This window comes from Microtus ochrogaster, chromosome 5 (assembly GCF_000317375.1).
Source record: "Microtus ochrogaster isolate Prairie Vole_2 chromosome 5, MicOch1.0, whole genome shotgun sequence".
NCBI lineage: Eukaryota > Metazoa > Chordata > Mammalia > Rodentia > Cricetidae > Microtus > Microtus ochrogaster.
The window spans coordinates 95,430,988-95,442,971 of NC_022012.1; the positions used below are offsets into that span (position 1 = coordinate 95,430,988).

General features: G+C 48.2%; 1 protein-coding gene across 1 annotated transcript in view; it reads right to left on the reverse strand.

Moving 5' to 3' along the window:
* The window catches only part of Cdcp1 (CUB domain containing protein 1), a 41,614-nt gene extending 32,366 nt beyond the window's left edge, over positions 1–9,248 (reverse strand). Inside the window, exon 1 of the mRNA XM_005348221.2 lies at positions 9,023–9,248. Coding sequence (XP_005348278.1) covers positions 9,023–9,248 — 226 coding nt within the window. The remainder of the gene's footprint in view (positions 1–9,022) is intronic.
* Positions 9,249–11,984: the final 2,736 nt, after the last annotated feature.

Sequence of the window (11,984 nt, forward strand, 5' to 3'; positions counted from 1 at the left end):
GAGAAATTATAAATCTTCTGATAAGGAACTAAAAAAAAAAAAAAAAAAAGAAATGTGAACTCTGTTGAAGGGCATCTTTTCCTCTCACGCTGCTGGGTATTTTTTGTTTGTTTTTGTTTTGTTTTTTAAATTACAACACCCTTCATAGCATAAAGATACCACATAAATCAAAGCTTAGAACCCAGGTCTTCAGGCTTGCTAGGCAAGGGGCTCTGCCTCTGAGTTACATTGCTAGCCCCTGTGCTGGCTTCTGCAAGATGACCCAAGTACTGTTTATTATATAAATCATGTCATCTTGTTCTGACAAGATAAGGGCTTGCTCCTGAAGTTTCACCCAAAGGCCGAAGTGTCTGATAAGACTGTCAGCAGTCCAGGCTGGTTCTGGACTAACACCCCATCTCTCAGCAGGGAGGGATTAAAGGCCAGGGCTCCAAGGGACAGCCAGCTCTGGTTTCTCCTGCAGCTTGCTCAGTCCAGTTTGGGTCTGTAGCACTTGGTCATAGTCCCGGGAGACTGAGTGTGCTGACTGAGCCAAACAGAACCTGCCTGGTCAGTTCCTTGGCTAACAGGAAATTCATGTGTGAGTAGACACTAACAGTGTTTACGAACGTGTTCTGAGTGTCATGGGAAACAACTTAGAGCTTCTAATTGAATAAGTTCACTTCTAGGAATCTCCCCTAGGAGCCCTCCCCCCATTCATGCCCAAAGTGAGTTCCAGTGGGGCTGAGGCCCATGCTGCAGTACTGAATCTCACAAGCTGAACTGGTTACGATGACCTAAACTGTCACCATTTGGAGCAATGGAGGGATCTGCTCTACGTCAGCAGGGCAGTGTGAGTGTCTTACACACACCTCCCAATGGAACCTTGGCCGGCTTCCAGGTATTGCTATTCCTATGCTGTACCCCAGGTCAGTCTAAGGTTAGGCTGTCTGTCCAGCTGGCCTAGTTGATAAGCACTGGTGTTACGATTTGAACCCAACGTTGCTCAGTTACTATGTAGATGAGACCTTCTGTCCCGGAGCGAAGACCCAGAAACCTTACTAGGCTCCAGAAACTCTGGCAGCCACAACGTTCACAAGCCCTCACTCCAAGGTTGTAAAGGAGTAAACATTGCTTGGAGAAGCTCTTCAGTGTCCCTAGGACTGTAGAGAGCTCCATGGACACAGCTTTCATGAACTTTCCCATGCTGGGGTGGGCTTCCCAGTGAAGCACCTGCCTGAGTCTTTATGTTCCTCTAAGTAACCCCAATAAACTCATTGGCTCCCTAAGTGAGACTTGAGCGGAATCAATTCTGCTCTCCATGGTCCAGTTGACAGGCCAGTTGCCTCAGGCTGAACCTCCCACGATAGCCTCTGTGGCTTACAGTTTCCAACAGGACAGACTTCCAGCATGCAGAGGCTGCAACTGAAGAGTAACTCTCCACTCTGACTGTTAGACCAATTTGCCCAGAGTCAGGATTTTCCCTGCTCCATAGGTCCAAAGTCCAGGGGCCCATCTCCTGGCCTGTGCATGCCATGGTGGCTTGGGGCCAAGTGTGTATAAGTTATTCTGGAGCCTGTTGAGATGGATTAGGTGTGTATAAGCTATTCTGGAGCCTGTTGAGATGGATTAGGCTGTTCATGGCTAGACCTGTCCTCTCCTGTTCACAGGAACACATGGTGCCAAGAGCCAGAGGTACTCTCCCTGTCCCAGGGTTTTATGACATGGTAGATGGCCAGGCAGTGGACGAGATCCCTCCTGACGCTTGAAGCAGATGAACACAGAAGCCATATGCCGAAGATGGGAGAAGAGGCCTGGGTCCCCTTATCCCTGCATAGAGGACGGCCTCCATTTTGCATTTTCTGTGAGCAAGAAAGAAATATCCGTGTCTGGTGAAATAGCTCAGAAGATAAAATGCCGGCCTTGTATGCATGAGATCTGGGTTTCATTCTCCAGAACTCACATAAAGGAAAAAAAAAAAAGCCAGGCATGGTGGCACATGCTTGGAATCCCAGCATTGGGGAGGCGGAGATGGGTGTAGATTCCTGGGACTTGCTGGCTAGCCAGCCTTGCCTACTTGGTGAGTTCCAGGTCAGTAAGAGACCCTGTCTCAAAAAACAAGGTGAATGACTCCTAAGGAATGACACCTGAGGCTGACCTCTGACCTCCACACATATGCACAAATGCAATCTGGACCTGCAGAAACATACAGATCCCCCATTCCCAAAGAAAGAAATATGTGAGCCAGGATGTGTACTTGCCGTTGTGAGCTTTAGCTGAAAGTTAACTGAGCATGGATGGAAATTCTAAGCCACTAGAGCCCCAGGCCTGAGCACAACCTCCTGATACATAATGATATCCTGAAACAGTCCAGAAAGATGAAGGACACACCAAGTGTGGCCATGAAGGACAATAAAGCACCCAGGAGGAGCTAGGGAACAGAGAGAGTGAAGACCAAGTTCAAACACTCTTCTTAGACACTTGTTAGGGGGATAAGAAGAGGCCGGCTCATAGGGGCACCAGTTCATGGTGTAACAAGAGAAGCGTATCAGAGAGCAAACAGCCAGGGGTTGGGGGTGAAGGACCATGATGTTATGAATGAGAAATGCCCCCCACAGGCTCATGTTTTTAGGCACTTGGTCCACAGCTGAAGGTGCTGTTGGGAGAGTTTATGGAACCTCTAGGAGGTGGAGCCTTGCTGGAGGAAGTACCTCACTTGGGGGCAGGCTTTGAGGATTTATATCCTGGACCCATTCCCTGTTCTCTGTCCCTCTGGTTCCTAGGTATGGATGGAAAATGTGACCAGTCCGCTTTCTGCTCCTGACACCATACTTTCCCCGCCTGTTGCCTTCCCGGCTACAAGGAGGTTGAGCCCTTCCGCCCGTATTTTGCACTGTGGTCACATCACTTAGTGGGATACGTTATGGAAAATGCGACACTGGTCATTTCGCTGTGGTGCAAATGTCACTGAATGTATTAACACAAACCTAGAAGGTATAGAACCACGGCTAGACCTGGTTCTTGATGAAGTCAAGGGACATGATGTCAGGAGTAACTGACAGTTATATATCGTGGTTATAACGTGGAATATCGCTGTGCAGGAAAATGAATTGCTACTCTAAACTAACAACAGATGTATAATTAGCACACAAGTTCTTGCCTCGTTGTTTACCACTGTATTCATCTTCGAGGTCACCCATGCTATAAACGTATACATGGCATGTAAGTGAAATTTACCAAGTTAGCACAAACATGAGTGACAGATACCTGGCACCCTTTGTGGAGACAGCCGTGACATCACCATGTAATAGAAATTTTTGCCTTGGCTTGAGACAGGGTCTTGCACCCAGTCTCCTGCCTCTACCTTCTGAGTGACAGTAGCAACTTCATCGGCACTGTGATCTCAGGAAGTAGCTACTGTTTACACAGCCTGTGAGTGAACCAATCCTGTTTCTAAACAGCTTTAAAATTCTTAAATATGAACAACACAAAAAGGAACAGTGCCTCCTCCCACCCAGACACAACAGGTATGTGTCACACATCTGTAAGCCTAATACTCAGGAGGCAGATTAGAAAGATCACTGCAAGTTTGAGGCCAGCCTGGGCGACATAAGAGTTCCAGGCCACCTAGGCAAACATAGTGAGATCCTGTCTCAAAAAATCCACCACCAATAACACAATACACACAATGCCCATTGGCAGGAGACTAGAAGTCTGTGCACCAGGAGAGATGGGGAAGCTGCATATTTCCATCACAGCAGCTCATTTCAGGCTAGCCCTTCAACCCGGTGTTTCTGAAGCCCCAGTAGCAACATGGAGCACCATGGTTCTTAAAGCAATGGAATAATTTATACGCTGTCTCAAGAAAACCATCGGGAGATGTTCCTGCTTCCAGAACTTTCCTGACATGCTTTGAGACTCAGTGGGATTTAGGGAAGGAGTTCTGCTGGGAAAGGTAAGACGAGGGTGACTCACAAATCAGTCACCTCCGCTTATCACGGCAGTGCACACCTGCAGTCCTGTACTTGGGAGATCATGGCGCACACCTTTAATCTCAGCACTCAGGACGCAGAGGCAGATGGATCTCTGTGAGTCTGAGGCCAGCCTGGTCTAGTGAGTTCTAGGACAGCAAGGGCTACACACAGAGACCCTGTCTGAAAAAAAAAAACAACAAGATAAAATTCAATAAAAATAAAAAATTCTTAACGAGAGAGAGAGAGAAAGGGAGAGAGAGAGAGAGAGAGAGAGAGAGAGCGAGCGAGCGAGCATGTTCCTAGGACAAAATGCAAACAGCACCAAGTCCTATGTGGGGTTTTGTTGTTGTTTTAAATCAAGGGGAGTTTCTAGGATGCAGACAATACCTCAAAGCTGACCAAAAGTCCCGAGATTCACCTGTAGCCCAGCCAGGTTACCTCAGGCAAGTTACTTCAGCTCTCGGTGCCTGCCTTCTTGCTTGGGAACACGAAGGCCCACCCATGCCTCTCTGCCTAGACTTTCTCAGGAGAAAAAGAGCTTCATTTTCAACTGTTCAAACACTATGACTTCTATTTCCTCCATCAAAGTTACTCTGACCAATGTCTGTTCTGGAAACATACGTTTGTAGCTCCAAACAACACTTAAAAAAGATGTGCTAAGAGTCTCTGCTTGTGTTCTGTGTATCAGGAACTGAGGAGGTCAGGAGCTGGTAGAGACCCCAGAGTGCCCACAGAGGGAGGTGAAGTGGGTTACCCTATGCCAAGAAAACATCTGGGACAAACTGCATATATGGCCTGGCAGTCTTCAGTCACTGCTGTATGGACTTCACTTTTAATAACGTTGGTTTTTGTTTGTTTGTTTGTTTGGTTGGTTGGTTGGTTTTTCAGTTTTGTTTTTTTCGACACAGGGTTTTTCTGTAGCTTTGGAGCCTGTCCTGGAACTCACTCTGTAGACCAGGCTGGCCTCGAACTCACAGAGAGCTGTCTGCCTCTGCCTCCTGAGTGCTGGGATTAAAGACGTGTACCACCACTGCTTGGTGATATAGCACTGGTTTTTAATTTTGTGTGTAATTAAAAACATTTGTGTTTCACTACACATTCGGAAACTGCTGGGGGTTCTGCGTGGCCGAACAACAGGTTAATAACTGCACCCACCATGAAATAATGATTTAGGGCATCACGATGATTCACTTTCAGGATAGATGTCAAGCGGAGACATCAAACACAAAGTACTACAGCTGCTTTCACAGAAAATCTCCATATGCTTTGGCTGCTGGGAGGAGCGGCAGTAGCCAGTAATTCTAGAAATTACAAACAAGGGATCTGTTTCACAAAGGCGGGGCCTCAGAGCAATGCTGATAATTAAAGCTTATAAAAAAACCCCAACAAAATACAAACATAAGGCTGTGAAGGGATGAGCTGGAACTGGGCTCCTCTGGTCAGGCTGTCTAGAGGGTTTGCAGTCTCTCAGAAGAAGGTGACGGGCTAATTACAAGGTTGTGGTGAGTGGCTTGAAATAATTTGATTGCGGGGATAATTTTTACAGTTTGGAGTAACAATTAAAAGGTGTGAACTTTTCTTAATTGACAAAGCTATAAGTCCCCCGCCCCCATCAGGGGTCTGGCTACTCTCTACCACCTCACACAGTGAGCTCACCCTTCCTTACCATCCTCATTAGCACTGCTGGGTAGAAGAGTTGAGGTTTGTGCCATAAGCGATTGTGTGTGTGTGTGTGAGTGTGTGTGTGGTGTGTGTGAGTGTGTGTGTGTGAGTGTGTGTGTGTGTGAGTGTGTGTGAGTGTGTATGTGTGTGTGAGTGTGTGTGTGTGAGTTAAAGGACAACTTGGGGAGTAGCCTCTTTATTACTATGTGGGTCCTGGGTCTGAACTCAAGTTGTCAGGCTTGATGGTAAATGCCTTATTTATTAGCCCACTGAGCCACTTTTCCTGCCCTGTGCTATGCAATTCTTAACAGCTGTCTACTACATAGACCTATCAGAATGAAAACTGTGGTGTGCGTGTTCACTCATGAAGCCCAGTGGAACCTGGGACTTGTTATATACGATGACCTCGAACTTCTGACTCTCTTACCTCTGTCTCCCGTCTCCTGAGTGCTGGGATTGCACTTGTGCAGACCGTGCCTTGTTTATGTTGTGCTGAGGTTTAAACCAGGGCTTTGACCATCCGGCGGGGACAGCAACAATGCACACCTTTGATCCCAGTGCTCAGGGGGCAGAGGCAGGTGGATCTCTGTGAGCTAATTCTGGGACAGCCAGAGCTACACAAAGAAACCCTGTCTCAAAAAAACAAACAAAAACCAAACAAAAACGAAACAGGGGTTTCTACAGGCCAAGGCAAGAGCTACATTCCCCAGTTCTAAAAAAATGTTAAGTATCACAATTATTCTAGAAAAAAATTATTCTAGAGTGAAACAAAACATTATCTGTGAGCAAAGGTGACTGTGAGGAGAGCCCGTGAATAACACGAAATCCTGACCATCTCCTGTGACTCACCCCGGGACTATTTGTGGGTGTGGGGGAGGGCCCTGGAACTCCACCTCCTACTAACTAGCGACACCTCCAGACAACAGCTAGCGTCCTCATTTGAATTTGTGTCTTCTACAGTTTTGGAAGGACAATGGCAGCATACATGGTGACTGACATGGACTCTGGTATCTGGGAGTTCTTGGGAGCAAGCAGCATGGTGTTTTAAAAGGTTTTCATTCTGATCCAAGCAGTGCTCCCCTCCTGGCCAGGAAGGAGCTGGTGGGAGACGGAGTGTGCCTCCTCCGATCCCAAGCTTGCCTTTAGTCTTCTCCAGGCTTACTCCCACTCTTTGTTGAGAGGTCAGGGGTGTGTCACCAACCAGTCACTGTGCCAGCTCCTCAGAGGCCTCCACCAGTTACGATGGAGCCTGACTTCAGGAAAACCGTGCACCGCTGAGTCAACCTGTTATATGACTTCATGGGGCCCCGCTCCTGAGGTCACAGAGGAAGAAAGTGAATTGGGTAAAATTCCTGGTATTTACACAGCGCAGGTTCCCCAGACTTTCCGGGAAGGAAGGACTTGAGTGGAGCTTCTGGGAACTAAAGGATAGCCTCCTCGAGTCTGTCGGACGCGTGACGTGCAAAGTGAGGCACTTTGAAGACCCACATCTACGCTGGAGGTCCAGCAGACTGGCAGGCTCACCTGACCTCCTAACTGTGGAGTGTCAGAATGTTGCAGATTGAGCTAAAGTGATCTTGGACAATCTTTAGTTCCCCCAACGGCCACTTATCACCCTTCACTGTGGCATATGAACTAACATCTTTCTTACTGTCAGGTAAAAACTCTTTGATTATAATAACTTAGGAGACCATGAGCTTCTGTGATCCCAACAGCCGAGAATATCATTGGACATCTGAGACCAAGCCCAAGGGGTTCACCATTTGAAGTAGCCCACCTACTGATGTCCCCCCAACCAATGCTTTAGACGATGCCTTGATTTGTAACTTCCTTTTGTTCTGTGACCATGAAAGTTCACACAACCTCTTCCAGAATCCGTGTTCCCAGGCTGTGTAGGATCGATCACTCCTATGGGTCTAAGAATAAACTGTCTACTTCCATGTGGTGTAGACAGACAGAAGCCAGTACAGAGCAGACTGCAGATCTTGTATTCAGTGATGACCAGGCTTACACCACGTTCTTACTGGAGAAGTTTTCAACTATTATCATAGAAAGTCAGAAACATCTCAAGACAATCCATAGAGTCACCAGCCTCCAACAGAGCTGGCACACACCACACCACCCCTCTCTCATGCACACATATCTTCCCTCCCTATTTTTTTTATTCTAAAACATATTTTTAAGGCAAAATTTCATACAGCCCAGGTCTGCCAAGCACTTACTAAGTAGCTGAGGATGACCTTGAATTCCTGATTCTCCGCCTCCACCTCCAGAAGGCTAGGATCACAAGTCTGAGCTACCGTGCTCACTTTATAAAGCACGGGGAATTGAACCCGGGGCACTGTATGTACATGCTAGGCAAGCACTCTACACGCTGGACTACACACTCTGCCCCTTTAACTGACTGAAAATTTAGTCCTAAGAAAGCGCAGTAGCCGTCCACATCTGTAATGAATTCTAGCAGTCTGGAGGCAGAGGCATGAAACTTGGTGATTTCAAGGCCAGCTTGGGCCACACAGGGAGACCCTGCCTCAGAAAAACACAAACCAAACTCTAGCAACAACAAAGTAATACCACAATGTGTGTGTGTGTGTGTGTGTGTGTGTGTGATTTCAAATGAGGTCTTAAATTTTTCTATCTGCTATGCAGTAATGTGTCACCTAATGTTGGAAAAAGAAACCAGGAAGTTTCCCTGAGGTTTACGCCCAAGTTCACCCCACAATTTCAGCTTTATTCTTTAGTTTATGCTAATTTATTTACCTGTCAAACACCTCCTTGGGCTTTGCAAAAACTATCACAGATCTCAATCGCGGTTTGCAAAGAACTTTTTTTTTAAAAAAAAAAACAAAACAAAAAAACCAACCCTGTAGGAGTCTGAGAAGGAGCCTCACACCAAGTTCTGGCTTGAACGAAGCTAGATGTTCACCACATTCTACTCCCAGGGCCCACAGTTCCGGTCCTTTCCTGGAGCAAATCTCCGGATCAGGGCAGTCCCTGCTCCCAGCTTACTCGATAATTCACAGGCTCAATGGAACAACTGTCCAGCCTTCCGCCCAAGAAAGGGGCGGGGCACCTGTGGGGCTCCACAGCTGGACGCCCACGGCTGTCCACTCGGCCCGTGATTGTCCACTTAGAGCTGTCCTTTCGACTTAATGCTCTAGGACCTCAGGAGAACGGGGCCCGTGGACAGGTCATGAAATACCCAGTGGCACGTCAAACCATGGCCTTCTTGCAATTCTCTGGCCCAGGTGGAGGGTGACCCAAAGAGGAAAGCTCTCTCATGCCCTAATGGGTATCTCTAAGAGCCTCACTCAGCAAAGTCCCCAGGGCACAACGTGTCACCTTAAGTGCAAACACCTAAGTCCTGTCCCCCGCGCGTATTTGCTCCTGGCCAGCGCGGAGCTCACCCAGGCTCAGGACTCCCACGTGCCGCGGCCTGCGCGCAGGGCCAGCGTCCCAGGCCCGTCGCGCCACCAGAGCTCTCCGACCGTGCCACCGGGTCGGATAGCGTGCGCCACGTCCAGGCGCTTTCCTGGCCACAGCTTGCTTACCTGTCCCGTGTAGCAGGTGCGTCGCACCTAGCAGCAGGGCGCCCAGCAGTACGACTGAGAACCCGCAGGCCGAGCGGGCCATGGCTCTGGAGGCGCCTCGGCCTCCGCAGAGTGCGACCAAGGCCTGTGTCTGCGCCCAGGCACCGAAACGCAGCTGCGCCCCGCCCTGCCCAGCCGCTCACCTGCACGCAGGACCCCGCCCCGCCGGCTCAGCAGGAGCCTGGGTGACCCGGGTTTCCTCTCTGGCCTCCTCCCCTTCCTGCTTCTGCTCAGGTACTACCCTCCCAAGCCCGGTTGCCTTCAGGCAGATTTGTCCCCGCCTCTCAGGCTTCGATTCCTTCCTCAAAGTCCAAAGGACCTTGGTGACAGCCAGCTTCTCCTCCCTTCGCCGCCGTCCGGAGTGCCTGTTTAGAAGGGAGACCTTCCTTTGGTGCTGCGTGCACAGTACTGTTGAGCTGTGAGTGGTTGTGGAGATTCAAACCAGAAGTTGGTCAGTCCTACCGGTGTTCCTGGCATCCAGTTCCTTTTCAGATGCAGCTGGGCCACCTATTTCTGGTTTCGGAGGTCCTGTGGGGTCTCCTTCGGCCCTCTAGGCCAGTGGTTCTCAACCTTCCTAATAGCTGCAACCCTTTAGTACCGTTCCTCACATCGTGGTGACCCCCAGCCATAAAATTATTTTTGCTGCTACCTCATAACTGTAATTTTACTACTGTTATGACTCATAATGCACAGATATCTGTGTTTTTTCGATAGTCTTAGACAACAGCTATGAAAAGGTCGTTAGACTCCCCCTAAAATGGGTCTAACAGTTTGAGAACCATTGCCCTAGGCCATATCATGGAGGATCACAGAGTGAGTGATGGCAGATGCTTCGGGAGCTCTTGGCTGGCAGGCCAGGATTCAGCCCAAAGGACTCCATGGCCCTATGGGTCCAAGTGCCCATGGACCAGGGTCACTCAGACCTCTCAAGAAACCTAGGACAGGAACAAAAAAGCCTCATACTCCTCCTCATGCCTCAGCATCTGTCCAGGTGTGATCCCCACCTTCTCTTTAGCTCCTGGAGAAGCTGAGCCTGTGATAACTCCCCAGCCTTGGCTGGTGGGCAACAGAAATGAGAAGTCACTTCTCCAGAGCTGTCCCTCCCTCCCTCCCTTCTCAGTTTCAGTTGGACAATAAAGCAGATGCTCTCCAGCCCTGAGCAGCGAGGCAGAACTCCATCACAGCTCCGCCTGCAGAAGGCCTGTAAACTGGGGGGTGGGGGTGGTTCTCAGACTTTAAGTTCTAAATTCACTCCCCTTGCTGACAATTCTTGGTTCTCCCTGCTGAACTGAGTACCAGTTTCGTTAATAGAAAGAAACCTTTTTGTTATTGTTTTGTTTTGAGTCAGAGTCTCTCAACGAAGTCCTGGTTGGCTGGGAGCTCACTGTGTAGACCAGCCTTAATTTAAATTTAAATAGATCTCAATTTAAATAGATCTGCCAGTCTCTGTCTTCATAGAGCTGGGAATAAAGGCGTGAGCTACCACGTCCAGCAAGAAAACAAAATCTAGAGGAAAAAGCTAAACTTAAAAAAAAATGTTTATGCTGACCAAACTGTAAAAGCAGATTTTCGTCTTTTCCTCATTCCAGGCAGACTAAACACATCACTTAGCAAACGCATTGTTTTCCAGGGAAGGTAACAAAGGGGAAAGAACTATCAACAATGCTACTTGACAAGTCGAGCCCAAGGAACAAATTATTTTATTTAGAACTCATGTCTCCAGCATTTGGTTAACCGACTTCATGGTTGGAACAGTTGACACTGATTATGAAATGAATAATTCAGATTAATGCTAGCCCAGACTAGCAGCAAGGACGAGCTGAGGAAAGCAAGGAGACATTTGTTTGGTGACCAGAGTCTACCACTGGCCAACATGTCCTGAGATGACATTTTGATTCTGGGGGGTGGGGGTGATTACTGACCAGGAGTCCTGGGAAGAGCCCAGGAAATTCAGGCAGCTAAATCTGCTTGCCGCTGAGTGAAATAGCAGGCTTAGCGGTGAGTTTTAAAATCGATCCTGTGGGGCTGGCAAGATGGTTCTGCATGCTGGTCAAGGCACTTGGTACCAGGCCTGATAAGAGTTTGATCTCCAGGATCACATGATGGAGAGAGAAAACTCTTCGGGTGGAAGTTCCATCCCAAGCCCCCTCCCCTGGGAGTTGCCTCAGTCCAGACTCCACCCTGACAAACAATGACCCCTCCCCAGAGATGCTCAAGACCACTCCCACAGGGTATTTAAACTGCCCCCCCCCCCAGAACAAACATATGGTTTTATGGTCTTCCTTTTCCGGCTCCTCTCTGAGGGACTGGAAAGCCACTGGGGAGCGCTGGTATCCATTAAACCTGGGCTTTTTCTAATTTGGTTTGATTTGGTCTGATTCAGATTATAGCATTGGCAGAGGGGCTTATGGGGTACAGAAACTTTTCAAGAATTGATCCCTGTAATTTAATTGTCCTCTGACCTTTTTACATATGCTATGATGTATGTGCCACACAAGATAAATAAATACATGTATAATTTTGAAATATTTAAAATAGGCCCTGTGTCTGGCTGAGACTCAGCTGAGACCGAGGCAGGAGGATTCCAGGCTTGAGGCCATCCTAGACTATACATAGAGACCCTGTTTCAAGTAACAAAATAAACAAGGGATAGAAAGCATAGACTATTGTTAAGTTTCAAACCCAGGACTAACGACCAGGTGTTAGATCTGGCTGCTAGGTTCTCCTGGCATCCCTCCGCTCTTACCTGTTAGGTTCTTAGCTGTTACAACAATGGATC